The following is a 20,254-nucleotide window of genomic DNA, read 5'->3' on the forward strand; positions in this document are numbered from 1 at the left end:
TTTTGGGTTGCCCCGTGACATACCCTTCCTGCATACTGCTTGGAGAACTCATTATTCTCTACCTATGCTCCATACATTGATCCTTCCGAAATTTCCCCACGCCAAGAAGTTTACATTTCTAGGTTTTGCGGAAGACCGCCACCATTAGCGTTGCACCCGCTTTGCTTTCTCGGGCCTCGGCGCCTCGCATTCATCAGACCGACAGTCGAGCTAGTCGAGCTAGTCGCTAGCTTGGCGTCGCTGGCCTTGGCGGCTTGCAACCTCCAAAACAACTTCGCCGCTATCACAGCACCGGAAGCATGACCGCCGGATAGACGCGAACGTGAGTGCTTGTCCGTGTTCATGAGACTGAGAGATGGTTGTTGGGGTGGAGTTCCTGGCATGTTCCTTACATACTACTACTGAAATGCCACGCAGTATGGTTGGACTTCAGAGTGCAGCGGGCTACCCCTACCTAGAACGTGAGAGGACCGAGGCTGGTACCTCTTAGACATTTACGACGCCGAGCCGATGATACAGGTATCGGAGAGTCGACTTGTGCTCTTTCCCCAGATAGCCCACTTACCAACGCATGCCCCAATCAAGGCTTCGCTCACATTTTGCCGTCCAAGATCACAATTCCTTGACACTCCGCTAGTTGGCATCATCTCAACCATAAGACTAGCCAGTCCTCTTCCTAATAGCTAATCAACAGACAGCCAAGGACTTTTTCTTGTCATTGTCACTGCCAGACAAGCAGTCTCTGAACATCTTTGTCGACACCCTTCAACATGGCTGCCAACGCTACCGCACACTTCGTCAAGATGGCGTCGCGCACGCCACCTCTGTTCCTCGAATGGCACACACCCACCGGCCAGGCAGTATGTGCCGCCGGCGCGGGCCTCATGTCCCACTGGGCTTACTTCTACCACGGGGAGCACCACAACCAGGGCATGACCATCAGCAAGTTCTACACCCTCCTCCTGCTGGTCACCCCCTTGCTGCTATGGCACTACCTGCAACTCCCCGTGCTCGCAGCCGTAGTACGGGCGGTCATGCTGGCATTCTCCTACGCAGCCGGCCTCTTCGGCAGCATGGCCGTCTACCGCTCCGTCTTCAGTCCCCTCCGCAAGTTCGATGGCCCCTTCCTGGCCCGGTTCACCAACCTCTGGCACAGCTGGCAGAACACGTACAAGAGCGATAACTACCGCCTCATGACCAAGCTGCACAACCAGTACGGCGACATCGTCCGCACGGGTCCTCACAACCTGTCCGTTAACGTGCCCGAGGCCGTCCAGATCGTGCTGGGCTCCAAGTCCAAGTGTGAAAAGTCCCCCTGGTACGACACCTCGCTGCCCCTCGTGAACCTGCACTCGACGCGCGACAAGAAGCTACACGAGCTGCGCCGCAAGGTCTTTAACAAGGCCTTCAGCCCGGCGGCTCTGGTCGCCTACGAGGAGCGCATCACCCTCCTGTCGCAGCAATTTTGCGACCAGGTGGCCAAGTTCCGCGGCAAGGCCTTCAACGCTACTCACTGGTTCAAGTACTTCGCCTTCGATGTCATGGGCGAGATCGGTCTCGGAGAATCCTTCCACATGCTCGAAAAGGAAGACAACAGACACATCCCCGGCCTCGTGATGGGCGGCATGGCCGACATCGCCTGGCTGCAGCCCATCCCCTGGAGCACGCATATCGTGCACCGCCTCCCCTTCCTCGCTAAGGGGCCTAAGGTCTTCATCAAGTTCGTCGAGGACCAGGCCGCCAAGCGAAGGGCGCGGGGCGCCACCAAGCCCGATATCCTGGCCAACCTGCTCGAGACATACGAGAAGAGCGCCAAGGGCTTTCAGGACTACCAGTGGTTGAGGGGTGACACCCGGCTCACCATCGTGGGCGGAAGTGACACCACTGCTTCCTCTCTCTCCTTCATGTAAGGCCCTCCCTCTCCCTTACCACCTCCCCCCAAACAACCCCCACTAACGATGCGTCCCAGCTTCTACTACCTAGCCAAATACCCCGAAGAAGTGCGGAAGCTCCGCGCCGAATTCCAACCCCTCCTCGCCGCCTCGGGCAAACACCACCTCGACGTAAAAGACGTATCCAAAGCCGTCCACCTCAACGGCGTGATCCACGAGTCCCTGCGCCTCAACCCCCCAATCCCCTCCGGCTACCCGCGAGTCACGCCCCCCGAGGGCATAACCGTCGCGGGAACCTACATCCCCGGCAACACCACCGTGGTCATCCCCCTGCGAACAATGGGTCACTCCGAGTCCTGCTACGCCCGGGCCGAGGAGTTCATCCCGGAGCGGTGGTACAGCCAGCCCGACCTGATCAAGCACAAGGACGCTTTCGCGGCGTTCGGGGTCGGACATTACGGCTGTATCGGACGGGTGCTGAGTCTGGTCGAGATGAGGAATCTGATTGTCAAGATTCTAAGTAGGTTTGATGTCGAGTTTGCAGCCGGGGAGGATGGGAGTGGGTTTATGGAGGGGGCGAGGGATCATTTTATTATTGAGGTGCCAGATTTACATCTTGTTTTTAAGGAGAGGAAATTGTAAGCAGTATTGGGGGTTTGTTGGATCTTATGGGGGGATGTGATGGCAGGTGTTTCTCTATAATTCAGCGTTGAATTACGGACTGGAAGGCCTTTTGTTATTTGGCCTCTATTGTATACCGGGTTACTCAACCCGCATTGAACATCTCTCGCCCCTTTTGATTCGATGGGGTGTAAGGGACCAGGTCGTAGTGCACCGCAGAACTGGAACTAGACGTGTCAACGCCACAACCGACGAATGCACGGTCCGTGCAACAGCAAACACAGCGCACAGATCCGACTTCGCACCGGAAAGTTACAACGTAACCCCTGTAATGTCCAAACTCCAGCAAACACGGGGGTTGTTTGTAATTACATGTAGCGTGCGGGGAAGGGTCTCAAAATCCAAGCCCAGACCAAGAACCAAGGCCGAAACGGTCTAGCGGGCGCCGCCAGCGACTGCTAGCGATCGCACATCTCCAATGAGCAAGCCTCAATTGTCAAGGGTATGTGGGAATGAGACCCAGATGGCGCATCACCCAGAGTGGGGCGAAGGATGTCGAATGCTTGGATGTCTTTAATCGCATTCGTTCGTTCTGCGCATGCGAACTTTTTGACATTTGACATCCTCCCCAACATCACTGACTTCATACTGCTCGGAGCGAGATTCACGCCGCCGCTGTCCTTGTACCTACTACGCGCACTGAGAATCCGACTCACATATCTTACAAGCAGATAGATACTGTCTCAACCCTACTCCACAGACTAATTAGTCACCAAGGGGTTCACCGCGTGTTAGCCAGAGACTCGAGACATGAACCTCGGCAGGTCCCCACACAAGACCACATCACCAACTCGATCCTTGGCACACAGTCATGGGCCAAGAGGGCGAATCCATATCCTCCTCTGCCGCGTCGGGACCACTGGGATCGCAAAGGACGCAGCAGATGCGCAGTGACTCTGGGCTGAGGAAACGCATGAGACAGAGTTGTGACGCGTGCAAGGCGAGGAAGACAAAGGTGTGCTTCAAGCGTGTATAACCTGAGAGATGCAGCTAATCTGACTTGTACGATCAGTGTGTTCAAACAGGTGAGAATACCACGACGGCAGCATACATAGGTACCCAACCTGCCACTTGCGCCTGGAACTGACAGCATGACCCCCAACAGGCAACGGACCATGCAAGTACTGCGCATCCACAGGCGCAACATGTTCCACCAGCGTGCGCCTCCAGAGGCGGCCGTACTACCACGTCTCAGAAGAGGAATACCAGTGCTGCATGCGCCTGCTCCGCCACTTCGTGCCCAACACCACGCTCGACCTCAAGACCATGAAGGCCATGATCGCTGAGATAGACCAGCAGGAGCACCAGCAGGGCGGTCCCACCTCGCCCACCCAACGACAGCAACAAGGCAGTAGTACCGCCGGTGCAGTCGGGGGTGCATCCGTATCATCAGGTGACTCCACGCCGCCCATCGAGACGGAGGAGAGCGAAGTCCTCCAGGAAGAGCTAGGCTGCATGATTATCGACGCAAGAGGAAGCTATAGTCCGTCTTATCTCCTCCCCATCTCTCACACGTTGGGTGACGCCTTACAGACATTTCGTCACAGGATACGTCGGCGCCGACTCCTCCGTCCGCTTCGCCAACGCCATCTCCCAAGCCCCCCACCACCAGCCCCGCCGCCGCAAGAACGATCCCGCCCTTATGGTCCCACACGTACGATCCCGCCTCCCGCCCGCAACCCCGGAGTCAGTCCACGGCTCCCCAGACAAGGGCGGCACCCCCAAAACCTACAACCAACTCTCCGGCCTCTCCAGCCTTAATAAAATCTACCTTCCCGATCGCTCCGTCTGCCAGCAGTACGCCATGCGCTTCTTCGACGAAATCCAAAGCATCTACTGGTTCTACTCCCCCGAGCAATTCTTCACCTTAGTAGACCGCACCTACGCCGACGGGGGGTCCTCCGCGTCCGCATCCTGGCTCTGCAGTCTGTATTGCATCTTCGCCATCTGCTCCGCCCGCGAAGAAGGACCGGGGCCCTGCCCCCCCTCCCTCTCTGACTCTTCGAGCAGGCGGAGCAGCGAGTACCTAGCCTTGGCCAAGAGTCTCGGAGTCCAAGTCTGCGACGAAGCCGACACCGACGCCGTCGGGGCCCTGGCCCTCACGTCTCTAGCCCTCCACTCCTCGTGCTACACGGTGACCGCCTACCTCATCGTCGGCATGACGGTGCGCATGGCCTACTCTTTAGGCTTACACCGGGATATATCTCCCAGGGGGCAAGACTCCGTCTCCCGCGCCCGGCTGCACAGACTCTGGTGGACGGTATACCTCCTCGACCAGGAGATAGCGGTACAGCTCGGCTACCCCTGCGCCATCGTCGACGACGCGGCTTGTATCCGCACCCCGGCGGCGTGCGAGAGCATCCTCGACCCCGGACGGCCCACGCCCCACGGGTACCAGGCCGTTTGCGTCGAGCTGGTGAAGGTGAAGAAGAAGATCAGCCATACCCTGTACGTAGCCCCCGCGTTAGGGACGAGGAAGGTGCCCTTCTCGGCCGTGACGGGCTGTATAGGCGACCTGCGGGATTGGCTGGCCAAACTGCCTCCCCACCTGTGTTGGAGCAGTGGTATGTCGCCGAGTCATAGGCGGGCGGTGGCGGTGTTGCATTTGCGGTACTGGACTACGCTTATCCATGTCCAACGGCCGTTTTTGCTCTATGCGGTTACGAGGGGGGCGGAGCTGGAGGGGAATAAGAAGCGGTGGTACGAGGAGCTGTCAGGACTGTGTCTCGAGGCGGCGGAGAAGAGCGTGGCAATTGTGGCGAGGATGAGGGAGTCTGGGCTTTTGAGTAGCCTGGTGTTGTTTGATACCCAGGTGTTGCAGGATTTGGTGCAGGTGCTGCTGTTGGGGAAGGAGTGGGAGGGTTACCAGAGGAGGGCGTTCTGTGGGGAGGCGCTGGAGACGTGCATGGCTACGCTGGAGGGTATGGAGAGCGTGGGGTGGTGCGAGAAGATATTGCCGGAGTTGGAGGCGACGGTGGCTGCGAGGACGGCGCTGAGGGGGCAGATGGAGGAAGGAACGGAGGGGGAGCAGACTGGTATTTTTTATGATGGGGGTGGTGGTGGTGGTGGCGGTGGGTCGTTCGTTGCTGGGACTACGACGTGGAGTGGGACGACGGCACAGGGTTTTACGCCCGTGGCAGATAGGATGGGCGATGCGTTCTTTGATACTTTTCAGGACTTTGAGTAGTAAGTTGAACCCCGGCTTAGCTCTTGTGATTGTGGGAAGGATGCTAACTGGCACTTAGCAACATCGACGCACAGCTGGACGTCTTCGACACGCTGGACCTCGACATGGGCACGTATGTGCAAGACGGCTTATATTTCTAAGACAAATCTTACCTCAACCATCACTCCATCCCCATGCTTCGGAATATCACTGACTAAAACGTGTTCCTCATTTGCAACATATCATTAAAGCTTCCCTCCGCCCTTATTTCCCAACATCCGCAGCATCAACCCAATTTCCATGCAATCCATGCCTAATCCTAACCGGAAGCAAAATTTTAGCCAGCACCTTGGTAAAGTCCTTGGTGTCCACCATATGCAGCTCGCTGCTCATGGTAGCATAGTTATTCACCAGCGCTAAGAGATACCCGTCTCCCTCTTCCGCATTATCCTTGCGCGGGATGAAACACCGGCTCTTGTACCATATGCACCGGGCCAGGGAAGTACACCTCCGTCTTTCCAGTCTCGATATCAAAATCTCCCAGACTGTTATACAGCGGGTAACCCCCGCCCAAGACGGGGCCGATGGCAGGGAAGATCGTCCCCAGACGGGGGTCCATCATGTCGAAGAAGCTGTGCTTGTACTTCTTCGTCGCAAACCTGTCGTCTAGGGTTAAAACTCCGAGTTATTCTTCTCCAGCGCCTGCACCTGCGTCGGCTTGATATCCAGGTCGTCCGTCCTAGGATTGATGGTGATGCGAGTGAGCTGGCTGTGCAGCGTCTCCGGGTTCGGCGCGTTGCCCTTTGCGTCGGGCCACCAGAAGAACACGTTCTTCTCGTACACGCCCAGATCAAAAACGATATTTCCCTGCTCGTCTTTGTACGCGTTCGACGAGTGCGAGGGGAAGCAGTTGGGGTGGCGGAACCACTTGACATCCTCGGGCTTGGCACCCTTGCGAGGCAGGACGCCGATGTAGAAGGGCGTTTCGGGACTCCACTGACAGTGCTCGCCTCCGGCCTTCATGCGCTCGAGGTCTCACACCTGCGGGATGATGAGGAATACGACCCAGTTCTCCGTGACGGCGAAGTCGTGCATCATGGCGACGACAGGATAAATAAGCCAGACGGTCTCGAGGAAGGTGCCGTCGGCCGCGATGCGGTAGTAACAGGTGTCCGGGGTCCCGTCGCCTTTCCCCTCGTAGCCGAAGCAGATCATCTCGTTGGTGTCGGGGTCGAACTTGGGATGGGCCGTGAAAGTCATGGACGGCAGCTGGCCGTCAAACGTCTCGAGCCCGATGGTCTCGAGCGTCTCCGGGTCCAGCGCGTATGGGGGAGCGTCCTCCTTCAAGGCCAACAGCTTGCTGTTGAAGTGCACCACATTGGTGTTGGCCGTCGTCCGGATCTGGAACTCGACTGCGTCCGTGTACTTGTTGCGGTACTTGCCCAGCAGGGCGCGCTGGGCCGCGCGCTCGCGCTCGAACTTCTCGGTGCGGACGAACCGCTGCTTGAAGGAGGCTTTCCCGTCCTTACGGAGTACAGCTAGTTAGTTTCTAGGCACCACGGGGCTGTGCGGGTGTGCATAACCCTATTAGCAAGGCGTTGCTCACAAACACATGGTAAACATAGTAAAAGTCTCTAAAATAGTGTCTGGCAATATCAAAAGTGTCAATTTCGGCTAAGTCGCTTGCTAAATAACTGCATCATGAAATATTAAAGGAATACATATGAAATGGCACGTATGAAATGATCCAGCATCTCAACCATCTTTCCCCCTTTCCCCCAACCAACGGCGTCCTAGGCAACAATGGCAGTGGCAAGGGCGTCGGCGTCATTCTCGGCAAAAGCGTCCTGCTTCTCATCCAGCTTGTTCTTCCTGCAGCAATCTACGGCCGAACAGAAATTGACATCGTTCTGGCTAATCAAAGCGGATTTCGGGATGACCTGTTGAGCGGGCCAGATCTCGCGGTTGGCCTGCTGCTCCTCCATGTGGTGGGCCGTGACGACCTCGCGGACTTTCTTCTGGAAGAAGAGCGGGCCTTTCTCCATCTCCGGGTGCATCTCTCCATTGACAAACACGCCGGCGTTGAGGTTCTTCTGTGCGTTTGAGCAGAGGTACTTGTCCTCAGACATGATTCGCTTGTACATGTCGTCGATGACCTTGAAGTCGTCGTCGCTGGAGTGTTTGTTCCTGTAGACTTCGTACCTCATTACTGATTTGGTGGGACCGCTGGGCACAAATCGCTGCAGAAAGAGGAAGTGTGGCCTTGAGAGAGAACAACGTCAGCAATACTGTTCTGAATCATCAGCGACGTCATCAGTAGTGTGCTCTGCTTACGAGATGTTCATCGAGGCGTTGGGCCAGAAGTAGGTGGCGGACACCCGGAAACCATTCGCAATCTGTTCCGGCGTGGAGTTGCCAAAGTGAAGGATATACGCAGCCTTGGTCTCGACGTAGTAGGAATTGAGGTCAGCTATTGATGGGATGTCGGGGTGCGCAATCTTGCAGTGATAGCACTCGTTGTAGTTGTCCGCCAATATCTTCCAGTTATAATCCCCCTCCATCTCCCACGTGTGGTCAAACACGTAGTCCTCGAAGTTGTAGTGCTCGAACCTGGCCTGCTCATCGACACCTTTGAAGTCGTCTTCCCAGGCCACTTCTGGCTTATCGCCAGCGTCTAGGTTGACCCAGACAAATCCATTCCTGTCGATGTGGACATGGATAGGGAACAGGCCATTCTTGGTCTTATCGAAACCCTCGAGGTCCTGGTAGCCCGGCGCCTTCGCGAGGTTGCCACTAAGGCCATATGACCATCCATGGTATTTGCAGGAGAAGATAAGACTGTTCCCTTCGTCCTTGGTCACAACTGGAAAAGCACGGTGCCTGCAGATGTTGTGCATGGCGTTGATCTTGCCTTGTCGATCTCGAACAATGATAAACTGGTAGCCAGCCACATCATATCGGACCCAATCCCCCGAGTTGGGGATTCTGGACTTGTGGGTTGTGAGGAGCCATTTCCTGGAGAAGATAGCGCGTCGCTCAAGTTCGTACATCTCCTGGGATGTGTACCAGGAAGCCGGCAAGGCCCTGACGGGAGCCTTAGCATCTGCAGCGGGTGGGGATGCTGCAAGGCCAAGGTAGGTCTTCAGGAATGACATTGCGAATGAAGAAAGGGAGGATTAAGCAATACGAAACTTGATAAGGGAGCAGGGAAATCTGAATTTGAGCCAGGAAGTAGGTTAAACTCCGGAGACGGCTGCTCTTCTATATATCTAATCACAATCAGCAGGCAGATTGAGAGCATGCCCGCCTCCAACCCAACCTCTTACACAATAGACCGGTCACTTGAGCCGGCATTCGATATCGCAGACCGATTGTGTTTCACCCGTTCTGGTACCTGATAGCTATCAGCTGGCGGCTTACACGGGGTATTGGGTCATATGCCGGTCACATGATCGGTGAACTTTTCTCTCGCCAGCCAAATGGCTTATCTGATCACCGTGTTGCAGAAGAGTCTAGCCCGGCCGGGGCTTTGATGCAAGAGATGTGCACGATGATCACTTGATCCTTTTCATCATGCCACTTGAAGCTCTCGTGCCCTCGTTTTCCGCAGCTATCCGTAGATTACACGGGGTTTGGTTGCTTTGGCCTTGGCCGGAACTGTCGTCAGACAGCCCCAGACTGCCTAGCGGGAAATAGCACCTCTAGACGTCTTCTGTGATTCGTCAAAGTAATCTGCGGTTGCCAGCGCTTTGCTTGATAGCAACAATTATTGCAACGTGGTCGCGTCGGGGAACAACGCCGTCCTGTCACATGCGCATACCAAAAATGCAACGTTTTCTGCAATACAATGGAGATGCGACCCGTATGTAGTGTGGAGTGAAACCGGAAGGGGGAAATTAAGCCTTCTTTGTTGATCCTGGTCATGGGACTTATCGGGAGGAGAATGAACGGAAGACAATGAAGGTCTAGATCCACAGCCTGCCTAATCACGTGACCGCAAGTTCGGGTAGCCAGCCGACGTCGGATGATCGGCTTATCGACGGATAAGCCATCATTCCGCTCTTAGCAAAACGAGATACAATCTCCTGTGCATCGCCAAGTTTATTGTCTTCGGTCTCCTCGGTCTCTTTTGCCCTCACAGAGCCACTTCCGAGACCGCTTTGAGTCCTTGAGTCATTGGCTCCTTTCCCTTCTGCCAATCATTTCCCATCTCAACATGGCCCCGAGCAAACCGTCATATCTTATCGTCGGCGCAGGCGTGTTTGGCGTATCTACCGCCTATCATCTCATCCAGAAATACCCTGATGCATCTGTGACCTTGGTCGACAGGGATGCATTCGACGCAGACAGTCGTGTGGCCGCTTCATGGGATTGGAATAAAGTGGTCCGGGCTGACTACGACGACTTTGTCTATTGCCAACTGGCTCTAGAGGCACAAGACGTCTTCAAAACCAACCCACTCTGGAAACCCTACTTCCATCAGACCGGAGTCTACTGGACCTGTCGTAGTGACTATGCGACGAACGTCATCGCCCACCACCACAAACTCGGCCGCAAGGATGACATTATCGCCTTGCCCGTTTCTGAGGCCCGCAAATTGTATAACGGGCTATTTGACGACGCTGATTATTCCGGTGTCAAGGAGGTGCTCGTGAACAAGGCCAGCGGTTGGGCTGCTGCCGGAGACTGTTTACGAGCCATCACTCGCAAAGCCTTGGACCTCGGTGTCAAGTACGTAACCGCTGAGACTGCATGGTTGCAAACCGATGGTCGCGGTTCTTGTACTGGGATCAAGACGGCAACAGGAGACGTCTTGACCGCTTCGCATGTTATCCTTTGCACTGGAGCATACACGCCGAAACTCTTGGAGCTGAGTGCTGCAAAGATTGGCCTGCCCAATCTCCGGGCTGGAGACAGGATCTTGTCTGCTGGCATCGCGACAGGAATGGCACAGCTTGATGAGAAGGAGTACGAGAAGTACGTTAACATGCCTGTCGGTTTTCAAGGGTACACTGCGCAACATGGTAATTCCCCCTCCACCTTCCATTCTTAATCCCTCTCTCTCTCTGCACATGCCACAATCAGCTGGCCATCGAGCTAACGATCACAAACAGGCAAACCCTTCATTGGCACTCTACCGCCTACGAAAGACAGAGAGCTAAAGTGGTGGGGATCCAAGATCTTCTCAAATACTCAAGAAGTGCTGCCTGGCTGCAGTGTCTCTGCGCCACCAGCCGAAAAGGACTACGCTCAGTGGAAGGTACCTCGGCTCCTCAAGAACGACGTTGCTGAGTCAAGAAATGAGTGGTACGGTAGAAAGAGTGCAGACTGGAATATGACCAAGCATCGGATCTGTTGGTAAGTCATCAATCACATCGCCAAAAAGTTCGATCGGCTAACATTCAAAAAAGGGATGCCTTCACAACAAGCTCAGACTTCATCATCTCTCCACACACAACCTTGAAGGGGCTGTACGTTGCAACCTGTGGGTCATTCCATGGGTTCAAGTTCTTCCCGGTGCTTGGCAAGTATGTGATACAAATGCTTGAGGGTTTGCTGTCTCCGGAGTTGGAGGCAAGATGGGCTTGGGATCGGGAGCGCCCCGATTCGTCACAAAACCCGGAGTATCCCAACTCGGAGATGAACGATCTATTAGATTCAGTCGCAAGGTTGTAGCATGTCGGGTAATATCAAAGGCCGCACCTGTGTAGGCCAATCTATCAAGGGGAGTGTTACGACCTTGCCCAGTACTTGCACAAAGGCAGACTGTGTGAGGCTTTAGGACGGGTAGAATTTATGGCGCGTGGATTAAGGATGCGCAACAAACTAATGCTTCAATGATCGTAAAATTGGGTAGCCCCAAATATAAATTTCTACGAGGAAGCTATTCAGATTTTTTCTTGATTTATTAGAAACGATAAGAGGACGTATTGCACAGCAGACTACTCTTCCTGCAAACAGAGATAAATTAGTGCAGGCCCAACTTGATACGGTTTAGCTCATAAAGCCTTAGCAGCGAGGCGCACAATGACGGCGGCTGAGTACAATGCGGGGTTTGTGGTTTTGTGTCACGAGTGTAGCTATTTAGGTCGATGCGCCCCCTCCTCCGGCTTTTCTCCAAGAATTTGCATTGTCTGTGTGAAGTCAGTCATGCCGCCTCCAGAGGAGGACCTCATTTCCATCAGTCCTCGAGGGAGACGACGATCACATCATGCCTGCCTTACTTGTAGGAGGAAGAAGACTCGCTGTCCGGGCGAGAGGCCAAAGTGTTCAAGTTGTGTCCGGCTGAAACAGTCATGTTCTTATCCTGCGATAAAAGAATCACAGCGCAGGCGATCGGTACGTCCTCGAAAGGGCTCTCCAATCAATGGTTCAGAGGGCCTTAACCATCAATAGGACGAGAGACTGCAGCAATTAGAGGAGAAGCTGGACATCCTTCTCAGCGGAGGGAGCTTGTAATACGACCCCGCATCGCGTGAAATATGCTGCTTTCGGACAATCTGACCCGGCTCTTAGACCGAACCGTCCCGTGCGCCAAGGGCCGTCGTACGATGAAGTTACTGACACTTCGGGGCGGTCATACTCGGCCACTCCTCCGGCTCGAGAGCCGAGCTACCCTGCCAACAATCCCTCCGCTGTCGTGTTCGACCCTGAATCCGGAAATCTACGGCTTGGCCGATCCAATATGGCAACTGGTATCAGCCTCTACTTCAAGTATTGCCACAGGCAACCGATCTGGTGCTTTGAGCGGGAAGAACTCGGCGACTACGGTTCTATTCCAGAGGAACTTGCCTCCAGTATCCTGGCCTTGACTTCGCGCTTCTCTGAGAAGCGTGAACGTGACCTCGTACAGCTCTACGGAAACAATGCGAAGACATTGATCATGCTCCGCATTGCGAATGGCACAGTGGACCTCACAACGATCGAGAGCCTGTGTCTCCTTTCGTACTCGTCCTTCATGGGTATGCGATTCAGACCTGGCTAAGTTAACATGCGGGAAGCAACCTTGACACTGACGCTGATTAGACGGAAACGTCCACCTCGGCCAGTTTCATCTCGGTCTTTCTTTTCAGCTCTGTCGATCCGCTATGCTTGATATCGAATCTGTATATGCCATCGATGATGGAACTACAGAGCGGAAGAAGAGGCTCTTTTGGAGCCTCCAGCTGCTCGAGCAATTTTATGGCCGCCAAGAGGGACTTCTGAGTGTCCCAACCGACATATGGCGACCAGCTTATTCTTTTGTCGGGGGACACCAGATGGGCCTATACTGCAAGACACCACCCTTGCCCAGGGACGAGCTTGGAACCTCAACATCGAGCGAGCCGGGAATTTGGAACACGAGTGTGCATTTGGGCTGGGTCTGGAGCCAAGTAAGAAAGTATGTCTCTGATTGTGCTCAGAATATCTTGAAGGAACCCTGGCGGCACGACTCGACGTACGCGAAGGTCGTCTCTGATTTCATGGAGACCGAGAACAGGATCCCCATGTGCCACCGATATGACTCGGTCAAGTTCTACGAGCGCAAAGTGGAAGATATGAAGATGAAACGAGACTACTGGGCACCATGGCTGAAGGAGCAGTTCACATACCATGCGATCCCGACCGTCTTGAACCACCCCTTCCTCTACATTGTCGGAGCACAGCACAATCCAAATCTGGGAATCCCGAACACCTTTTGGAGGAGGTCATCCGAGCAAGCCTTACTCCACGCCACATGGATTGTTCGGATGATAGACATGGTCGTGGACAAGCAAATGCCGCTCGTGGATCCGTTCTTTGGACACGTTGCCGCGATTGCAGCTACGGTGCACCTCTACTATTGCTGTGCTGCCGCTCCTAAGTTGAAGCACAAGTCCAATACCGACTTTGCTAAATGCAGGACGTTCTTGAAGAGTTTCATACCCTGTTCCGCCGCCTGTGGCGCACTCGTAAGTATCAACTGAACTCTCCTCCATCCCAGAAAAATTCCCCACGTTTGCTAACAAATAGCCTGCCCTCCAGGACCACAACCTAGACCAGATGACACGCATTGCCGCCGGCTCCGAGAGCATGGATGTCGAAGACTGGATGCCATCCAAAATCTATCTCAGCGTTCCCTTGATGTGGGAGATTCTACAGTTCAACTCCACGACTCACTCGCAGGAAATCCCCACCTCCGGTCTACTAGATGCCTCTCTCGCCCCCGTCTTCGCTCCCGACGATGCGGGCGACAGCTTGACGCTCGAAATCATCGTCGCCACATCTCCGGAAATCACGATTAACACAGCCGATGGAGGTCAAGAAGCTCCTACACTATCGTACAAGCCCCCCATTTCCTCGGGGGCTGGCTCTGGCTCTTCACGGGAAAGGCAGACCGTCGTCGACTCGCCGAGTGCTGAGCAGATCGACAGTCTCACCTTCAATACCACTCCGTGGTTGTACGCGGATTCTTCGCAACTCGTCAATATCGGAGACCTGGGTTATCCGCAGTCGGAGCCCGGGAGTGGGTGGTGGGAAGGCGAAAACTTTTAACAATATCATGTTTTAATCACTTTTAGCAATGCAACCAGCCCTCTTAATATGGGCGCCCGTTTCTTGTACACAGAGTCAGTTTAGGTTAATTGGTGGGGTCATTTTGGGAATAATTGGGAGTAATCTGGCATCTTTTTGGGCGTTGATGTTTGGCTTTGGCGTTGGCGTTGGGCCATTGTGTATAACATTGCAGCGAGTGGAAAAGAATGACACCTAATCTTTACCCCTGGTTCTGCGGTCCTCCCCGCGACACCAAAAAATAAGACCTTGATAACGGGAACGTCTGAAGATTGAGTGGCGGCGGGGTAAAGGGACCATGACCTAATTCGGAGCGGACCGCCTTGCTTTTTCGCCCCTGGAATCTGCCCGGCCCCAACAAGAACCACCCAGGGGTTGGTTGGTAAAACAAAATGTTGAAATGCGCGGGGTTAGCGGCGCTGTCACTGCTTGAGAAATGGCACTATCTTGACCGAATGGCCGAATCGGATGGAGGTGAAGTTCGCGTGGCGTTTGATGTAACAACGGATATAAGTGGGGAGCGGAGAGTCTGGGCGGCCAGAAGCATCGAGACCCCCGGCATCGGGTTCCTCATGCCGATCACCTGACCGCGATGGTATCGGGGACTGCATACACGCTTATGAACTTATCTACCAGGATGTAAACAGGACATGGTATTGGCTTAATGAGGGGACGGGAGGGGTCTTTTTAAGAGAGTAATCGGTGTGTTTATTACGAAGTTGTCCAGCTCTGGCGTATCTTTCCATTGTCTCTCGTCATCCATCTTTTTCTTGACGATCAGAAGTTCAGAACTACCTTGAGAGACCCGTACCTACCCACGCCATGGCTCCCACACAGCGCGTCGTCATTATTGGAGCTGGTATTGTCGGTACCAATATTGCCGACGAGCTGGTCTCGCGCGGATGGAACGACATCACCGTGATTGAGCAGGGGCCACTGGACATGCCGGGAGGCTCTACATCGCATGCCCCCGGCCTTGTATTCCAGACCAACAGCTCCAAGTCTATGAGCTTGTTCGCGCGGTACACGGTGGAAAAGCTGCTGTCGCTGGGATGCTTCAATCAGGTGGGCGGCCTTGAAGTGGCAGCCACCCCTGAAAGACTCGAGGAGCTCAAGCGGAAACACGGCCTTGCCACTTCTTGGGGCATTGAGTCGCGCCTGGTCGGCGTTGACGAGTGCCAGGAGCTGTACCCGCTTTTGAACACTGACGTGGTGCTTGGTGGTCTGCACATTCCCAGTGATGGCCTGGCATTGGCAGCCCGCGCTGTTCAGCTGCTCATGGAGCGCACCCGCAATGCCGGGGTTCGGTACCTCGGCCTGACCCCAGTCACCGGCATTGAGCAGAGTGGAGGTCGTGTCACCGGCGTAGTGACAAAATTTGGCACTATCCTTGCCGACATTGTTCTCTCATGCGCCGGCTTATGGGGTGTGGAGGTGGGGGCCATGGTCGGCCTACCCATCCCCCTACAACCAGTCGCACACCAGTACGCCAAGACCAGCCCCCTACCAGCCCTGATCGGGAGAGAAAACACCCCGCCGAAGGAAGCAATTCTACCCATTCTTCGTCACCAGGACCGGGATCTTTACTACCGTGAGCACGGTGACCAGCTTGGCATTGGCTCCTATGGCCACCGTCCTATGCCAGTTGTCGCCGCGGCGTTGGGCAAAACTCCAGATCAAGTCGACGAGCACAATATGCCGTCACGCCTCGATTTCACTCCCGAAGACTTCGGGCCGGCCTGGAAGTTATCCCAAGAGCTTCTCCCCGCCCTGCGGGAGAGCGAAGTCGCCTCCGGATTCAACGGCATCATGTCCTTCACCCCCGACGGTGGACCCCTCATCGGTAGGGCGCCCAACCTAGAAGGATTCTACGTAGCAGAGGCAGTCTGGGTGACGCACTCCGCCGGCGTGGCACGTGCCATGGCCCAGCTCTTGACCACAGGAAGGTCCGAAACCGACCTCTCGGAATGCGACCTGTCACGCTTTGAAGAGGTCCAACTCACCCCAGCCTACGTCAGCGAGACTTCGCAACAGAATTTCGTCGAGGTGTACGACATCTTACACCCACTTCAACCGCGAGAGTCACCACGAGATCTCCGCGTCAGTCCATTCCATGCCCGCCAGCGCGACCTTGGCGCCTACTTCCTCGAGGCCGGCGGGTGGGAGCGTCCGCAGTGGTACGAGGCCAATGAGCATCTGCTCAAGCAGCTGCCAGCGAAATGGAAACCCGTGGAGCGCGATGCCTGGTCTGCTCGGTACTACTCTCCGATCGCTGCCGCTGAGGCTTGGAAGACGCGCACGGCGGTGGCCATGTATGACTTGACCCCCATGCGACGTCTGGAGGTGTCCGGCCCTGGAGCGGTTGATCTACTCCAGCGACTAACCACGGGCGATATTACTACGAAGCCGGGCACTATCAAGTTCACCCTTCTCCTTGACGACCAAGGAGGCATCCGTAGCGACGTCTTTGTGGCTAGGCTTCTTGATGACTTGTTCCAGTTGGCTGTCAACGGGCCTGCCGACCTGGTTTACCTTGCCCGAGAAGCTCGCATTCAGCGGGGGAAAGCCTCAGACAGATATGTTCAGGTTCGCGACATTACCGGAGGAACCTGCTGCATCGGGCTCTGGGGCCCTCGTTCCTCCGAGGTCATAGCTGCGGTCAGCTCCGACGACTTAACAGACAAGGGTCTACCCCATTCACACGTCAAGACGGCAACCATAGCCGGTATCCCGACCAGGGCGATGAGGCTGTCGTTCGTTGGCGAGCAAGGTTGGGAGATCCACGCCAGTGCTGATAACGGTCCACGGCTTTGGGATGCCCTTTGGCGGGCTGGTCAGCTTCATGGAGTCATTGCAGCTGGACGGAGTGCCTTCAATGCGTTGCGACTAGAGGCAGGGTTCCGGACTTGGGGCAAGGACATGACTACCGAGCACAATCCATTCGAGGCCGGTCTCGAACACGCCATTGAGGCGGGAAAGGAAGGGTACGTCGGCCAGGTTGCCATCAAGCGGCTCTCTAAAGAGAAGGTCTGCCGACGGTTACGCTGTCTCACCATCGACGATGGACACTCGGTGGTTATGGGCAAGGAGCCGGTGTATTTCCACGGCAAACCAGTGGGCTATGTTACCAATGCCGCCTTTGGGTACACAATCCGCAAGCCCATCGCCTATAGTCATTTGCCCAGCACAGTGAAAGAGGGAGACTCTGTCGAGATCCAGTACTTTGGACGACGGGTCAAGGCTACTGTCACCGCCGAGCCGCTATACCACACGCGGACGAGCGGGTTAGACTCAGGTTCAACCACAAATAATCCTTTTGAGTAGTGGATAAGATCAGACAGACAAGCCGGATACAAATCTCGGTGCTTTAAAAATATAAACTAAGCGTAAGAAGAGGCTAAGAAATCATAAACCGGGCGTGGATTCGCTCCTCGTCCTCTAAAGCCTCCCCGTCCATAATCCCCTGAATAAAGCTCTCACCAACCAACGTACAATGAATCTTCATCTTCCCCTGCCCCCCATTATACTTCTTCAACCTTATGGGCTTCAACGGCAGTCTCCTTAGCAGAAGCGGGTTATTACACCCGGGCACCACGCCGACCAAATCTCCCTCCATCACACTCTCAAGCCCGAGTCCAAGCAGACCCCCGGTTGTCACAAACACCCGTCTCCCGTAGTGGCACATGACCAAATGTTCGTTCACTCCCACACGGTCACGCGTGGTGTTTGCCTTCAGCTTGGCAAACAGGGCGCGCACCCGGTCTGCCTCCACGCGTCTCGCATGTGACATGTTCATTGTCTCGGGACTGGGTATCTCCTCCGCATCCAATACGGCCAGGCGGTAGACGGCATCGTCGAGCACCGCGGTCGTTGCGTACGCAGCAGTGCAGTTGTCCCGCGCAAACGCCTCGAGCGCAGCTACATACCGTCCGAGATGATTGAAGTCGTCGGCCGCGGGCCCAAGTCTGTCGACCGAGCCGACGAGGACGCCGCTGAGGCGGGGGGTTTGTGTGGTTGTGACGTTGTGCCTCCGGCGCGGTAGATGTTGTCCCGCCATCCCGAGGCAGCGTATCCGTGGTTTCCTATCCCTGACCAGTCTGGGATCCAGGATGGTAGGTTGCTCATCCGCGCCTTCATGCTACCGCACAGGGCCAGGAACTGGAATCTGGACTGCCAGGTGATGATAGACGCGGCAACTCGGGCATAGACATCAGAGACAGGTCTTGGTGTAGTCGGCTTCGATGCCAAGCTCCTTTAGATCCATTGCCATGGCCAAGACGCCAAACACGTAGTCGCGCTTGTCCGTCGCCCACTTGTCGGTGGTGGCTCGGGGCAGCTCGGCGAGGGGCTGCTTGGGTGCATCCGACGACGACGTATGAAAGGTCGAGCGCATGAGACTTGGCGCACTGGTGAGTATGGGAAGTAGAGGTTGAGAGATGCACCTCAGCGGCCCGCCCAGCGGGTGCTGAGCAGATGTCCCGGAACTGGTATGCCTCGCGGCCTGAAACCGGCCAATGCGATGCAGCTTGGTGAACGCGACGTCACTACCATCACCGGCGAGGCCGAGCCAGGCAATAACGAGTTTTGCCCCGGAGTAGATGGCGCTCATCTCGCGGACCTGGGTGGTCTTTTCATTCCCGTCACCCTGGTTGATGCACACGGCGTCGATCCAGATGGGAAGGGCGCCGTCTCTCAGGCGGGTGTGGATGTGCTGGAGCGCGAGAAAGAGGTTGGTGCCGACAGGGAAGGCCCGGTCGTTGAGTGATATGTATCGTGGCTCGGAGGCGTCGCCCCATGTGTACGAGAGGCAAGCGTATTATGGTTGAGAATCGAGCGATACGGGCTTTATGAATGCACGTACATCGCCGTCGTTGTCTGCGTTCCCGCAGAGGTACATCAACCGAATTTCGCGCGGTTTTGGTCGAGTGGCTTATAGCGGGACGTCCCATCCGCGAATGCCGCTCTGGTCGGCTCGGTGTTGAAGGTCCCCGGGGGAGCGAGGAGGGATGCCCAGTCGCCTTGGCCATCCGGATTCAGATAATCATGACCTTCTATGCTCATTATGTGTAGTTCGGAGACCATAACACAAGGGACTTGGTAGGGTTTCGATCTGCCAAGTCTTGAAGCCCTCTAGATGAGCGTGTACGAGAAGAGAAAGCGTGGTTGGGGACTTGGGGAGCCTTATGAGAGCAGCCGAGACCCACAGACAAATATTTCTCAGCGCCGACCTTTGCCTGTTCAAACATTTCAGATGTTGCTGTCCTTAAGGTACCTTCACGGCGGTCTCGCCAAACAGCCCGATCATGGCCTGAAAATCGGATGTGACAAGGTCTAGCAACCATATCATCAGACCACGGAGGCACTGGGAAGTCTGATAGCGCTTCTTGTCGTCAAGGACTCGTCGTCGTATGAGCTCCACTGGTTAGACAAGTACACCATCCATTTGACAGCCGACAGTTTGTCGCATGATGTCTGAGAGCTCAACTCCGTCTTCTTGGCCATGATTTCGGCATATAACAATATCCATTTCTCGTTCGTGAGGTCGCCATTGAATCCAGGCCCGCTGAACGTGCAACTCGGTGGCGTGGAGCACGACGGCGAGTCCATGGTAAATGAGCGGCCGGAGCACCTTGTTCTGGCGTCACTTCGTTACGCCTAATCAGTGCCATAGGGTTAGCCCAAGATTTCATCTTGCAGAAGGACAGTGGCGTGGCAGGAAAAGGAAGGTGGTTTAGGTCGGGGGTTGGGTGGGTGGGGAGGTTTCATACCACAGCAAGTCCAGGCCCTCCTCGATCTCACCTATGTTGGTGTGCCCCTTGAGATACGGACCGGTCCAGAGGTTCTTCTGATCCCGCAGACCATGAATACCGTAGGTTATGACGTTGGTTAATAACCAACCCAGTGTCAAGTGTTAACCCCACACCCTCTTGCAACAAAGAGTCAACCAACCACGAGCCTGACAATCTGGAAGAGATAAGAGAGA

General features: G+C 55.3%; 6 protein-coding genes across 6 annotated transcripts; 3 read left to right on the forward strand and 3 right to left on the reverse strand.

Annotated features, from left to right (window-relative positions):
- Positions 1 to 770: 770 nt before the first annotated feature.
- On the forward strand, positions 771 to 5,900 carry QBC33DRAFT_562359 (cytochrome P450; the record flags this gene model as incomplete). The annotated part of the gene is made up of 5 exons (XM_060430203.1): positions 771 to 1,906; positions 1,970 to 2,412; positions 3,679 to 4,056; positions 4,121 to 5,759; positions 5,819 to 5,900. The coding sequence occupies 5 exons, from the start codon at positions 771 to 773 to the stop codon at positions 5,898 to 5,900; spliced, it is 3,678 nt and encodes a 1,225-aa protein (XP_060279988.1).
- A 1,486-nt stretch (positions 5,901 to 7,386) lies between these two features.
- QBC33DRAFT_498535 (naphthalene 1,2-dioxygenase) lies at positions 7,387 to 9,075 on the reverse strand. Its single transcript, XM_060425620.1, has 2 exons — positions 8,074 to 9,075; positions 7,387 to 8,001 (listed from the first exon to the last, which is right to left on the reverse strand). Exons 1-2 carry the CDS (start codon positions 8,892 to 8,894, stop codon positions 7,533 to 7,535), a joined length of 1,290 nt encoding a protein of 429 aa, XP_060279989.1. The 5' UTR covers positions 8,895 to 9,075; the 3' UTR covers positions 7,387 to 7,532.
- Positions 9,076 to 9,806: 731 nt separating this feature from the next.
- Positions 9,807 to 14,477, forward strand: QBC33DRAFT_613457 (L-pipecolate oxidase). The gene is made up of 8 exons (XM_060432542.1): positions 9,807 to 10,763; positions 10,854 to 11,097; positions 11,151 to 11,290; positions 11,888 to 12,078; positions 12,136 to 12,194; positions 12,256 to 12,701; positions 12,766 to 13,670; positions 13,744 to 14,477. Exons 1-8 carry the CDS (start codon positions 9,956 to 9,958, stop codon positions 14,251 to 14,253), a joined length of 3,303 nt encoding a protein of 1,100 aa, XP_060279990.1. The 5' UTR covers positions 9,807 to 9,955; the 3' UTR covers positions 14,254 to 14,477.
- Positions 14,478 to 15,011: 534 nt separating this feature from the next.
- On the forward strand, positions 15,012 to 17,657 carry QBC33DRAFT_548616 (Dimethylglycine oxidase). Its single transcript, XM_060428868.1, has one exon. It carries the CDS (start codon positions 15,094 to 15,096, stop codon positions 17,593 to 17,595), a length of 2,502 nt encoding a protein of 833 aa, XP_060279991.1. The 5' UTR covers positions 15,012 to 15,093; the 3' UTR covers positions 17,596 to 17,657.
- Positions 17,658 to 17,668: 11 nt separating this feature from the next.
- QBC33DRAFT_596406 (uncharacterized protein) lies at positions 17,669 to 18,328 on the reverse strand (the record flags this gene model as incomplete). The annotated part of the gene is made up of 1 exon (XM_060431879.1): positions 17,669 to 18,328. The coding sequence occupies one exon, from the start codon at positions 18,326 to 18,328 to the stop codon at positions 17,669 to 17,671; it is 660 nt and encodes a 219-aa protein (XP_060279992.1).
- A 153-nt stretch (positions 18,329 to 18,481) lies between these two features.
- QBC33DRAFT_622517 (heterokaryon incompatibility protein-domain-containing protein) lies at positions 18,482 to 20,217 on the reverse strand (the record flags this gene model as incomplete). Its single annotated transcript, XM_060432841.1, has 5 exons — positions 20,071 to 20,217; positions 19,624 to 19,926; positions 19,544 to 19,579; positions 19,476 to 19,505; positions 18,482 to 18,982 (listed from the first exon to the last, which is right to left on the reverse strand). Exons 2-5 carry the CDS (start codon positions 19,876 to 19,878, stop codon positions 18,482 to 18,484), a joined length of 822 nt encoding a protein of 273 aa, XP_060279993.1. The 5' UTR covers positions 19,879 to 19,926; positions 20,071 to 20,217.
- Positions 20,218 to 20,254: the final 37 nt, after the last annotated feature.

This window comes from Phialemonium atrogriseum (assembly GCF_030411735.1).
Source record: "Phialemonium atrogriseum strain 8032-3 unplaced genomic scaffold QBC33scaffold_28, whole genome shotgun sequence".
Lineage (NCBI taxonomy): Eukaryota > Fungi > Ascomycota > Sordariomycetes > Cephalothecales > Cephalothecaceae > Phialemonium > Phialemonium atrogriseum.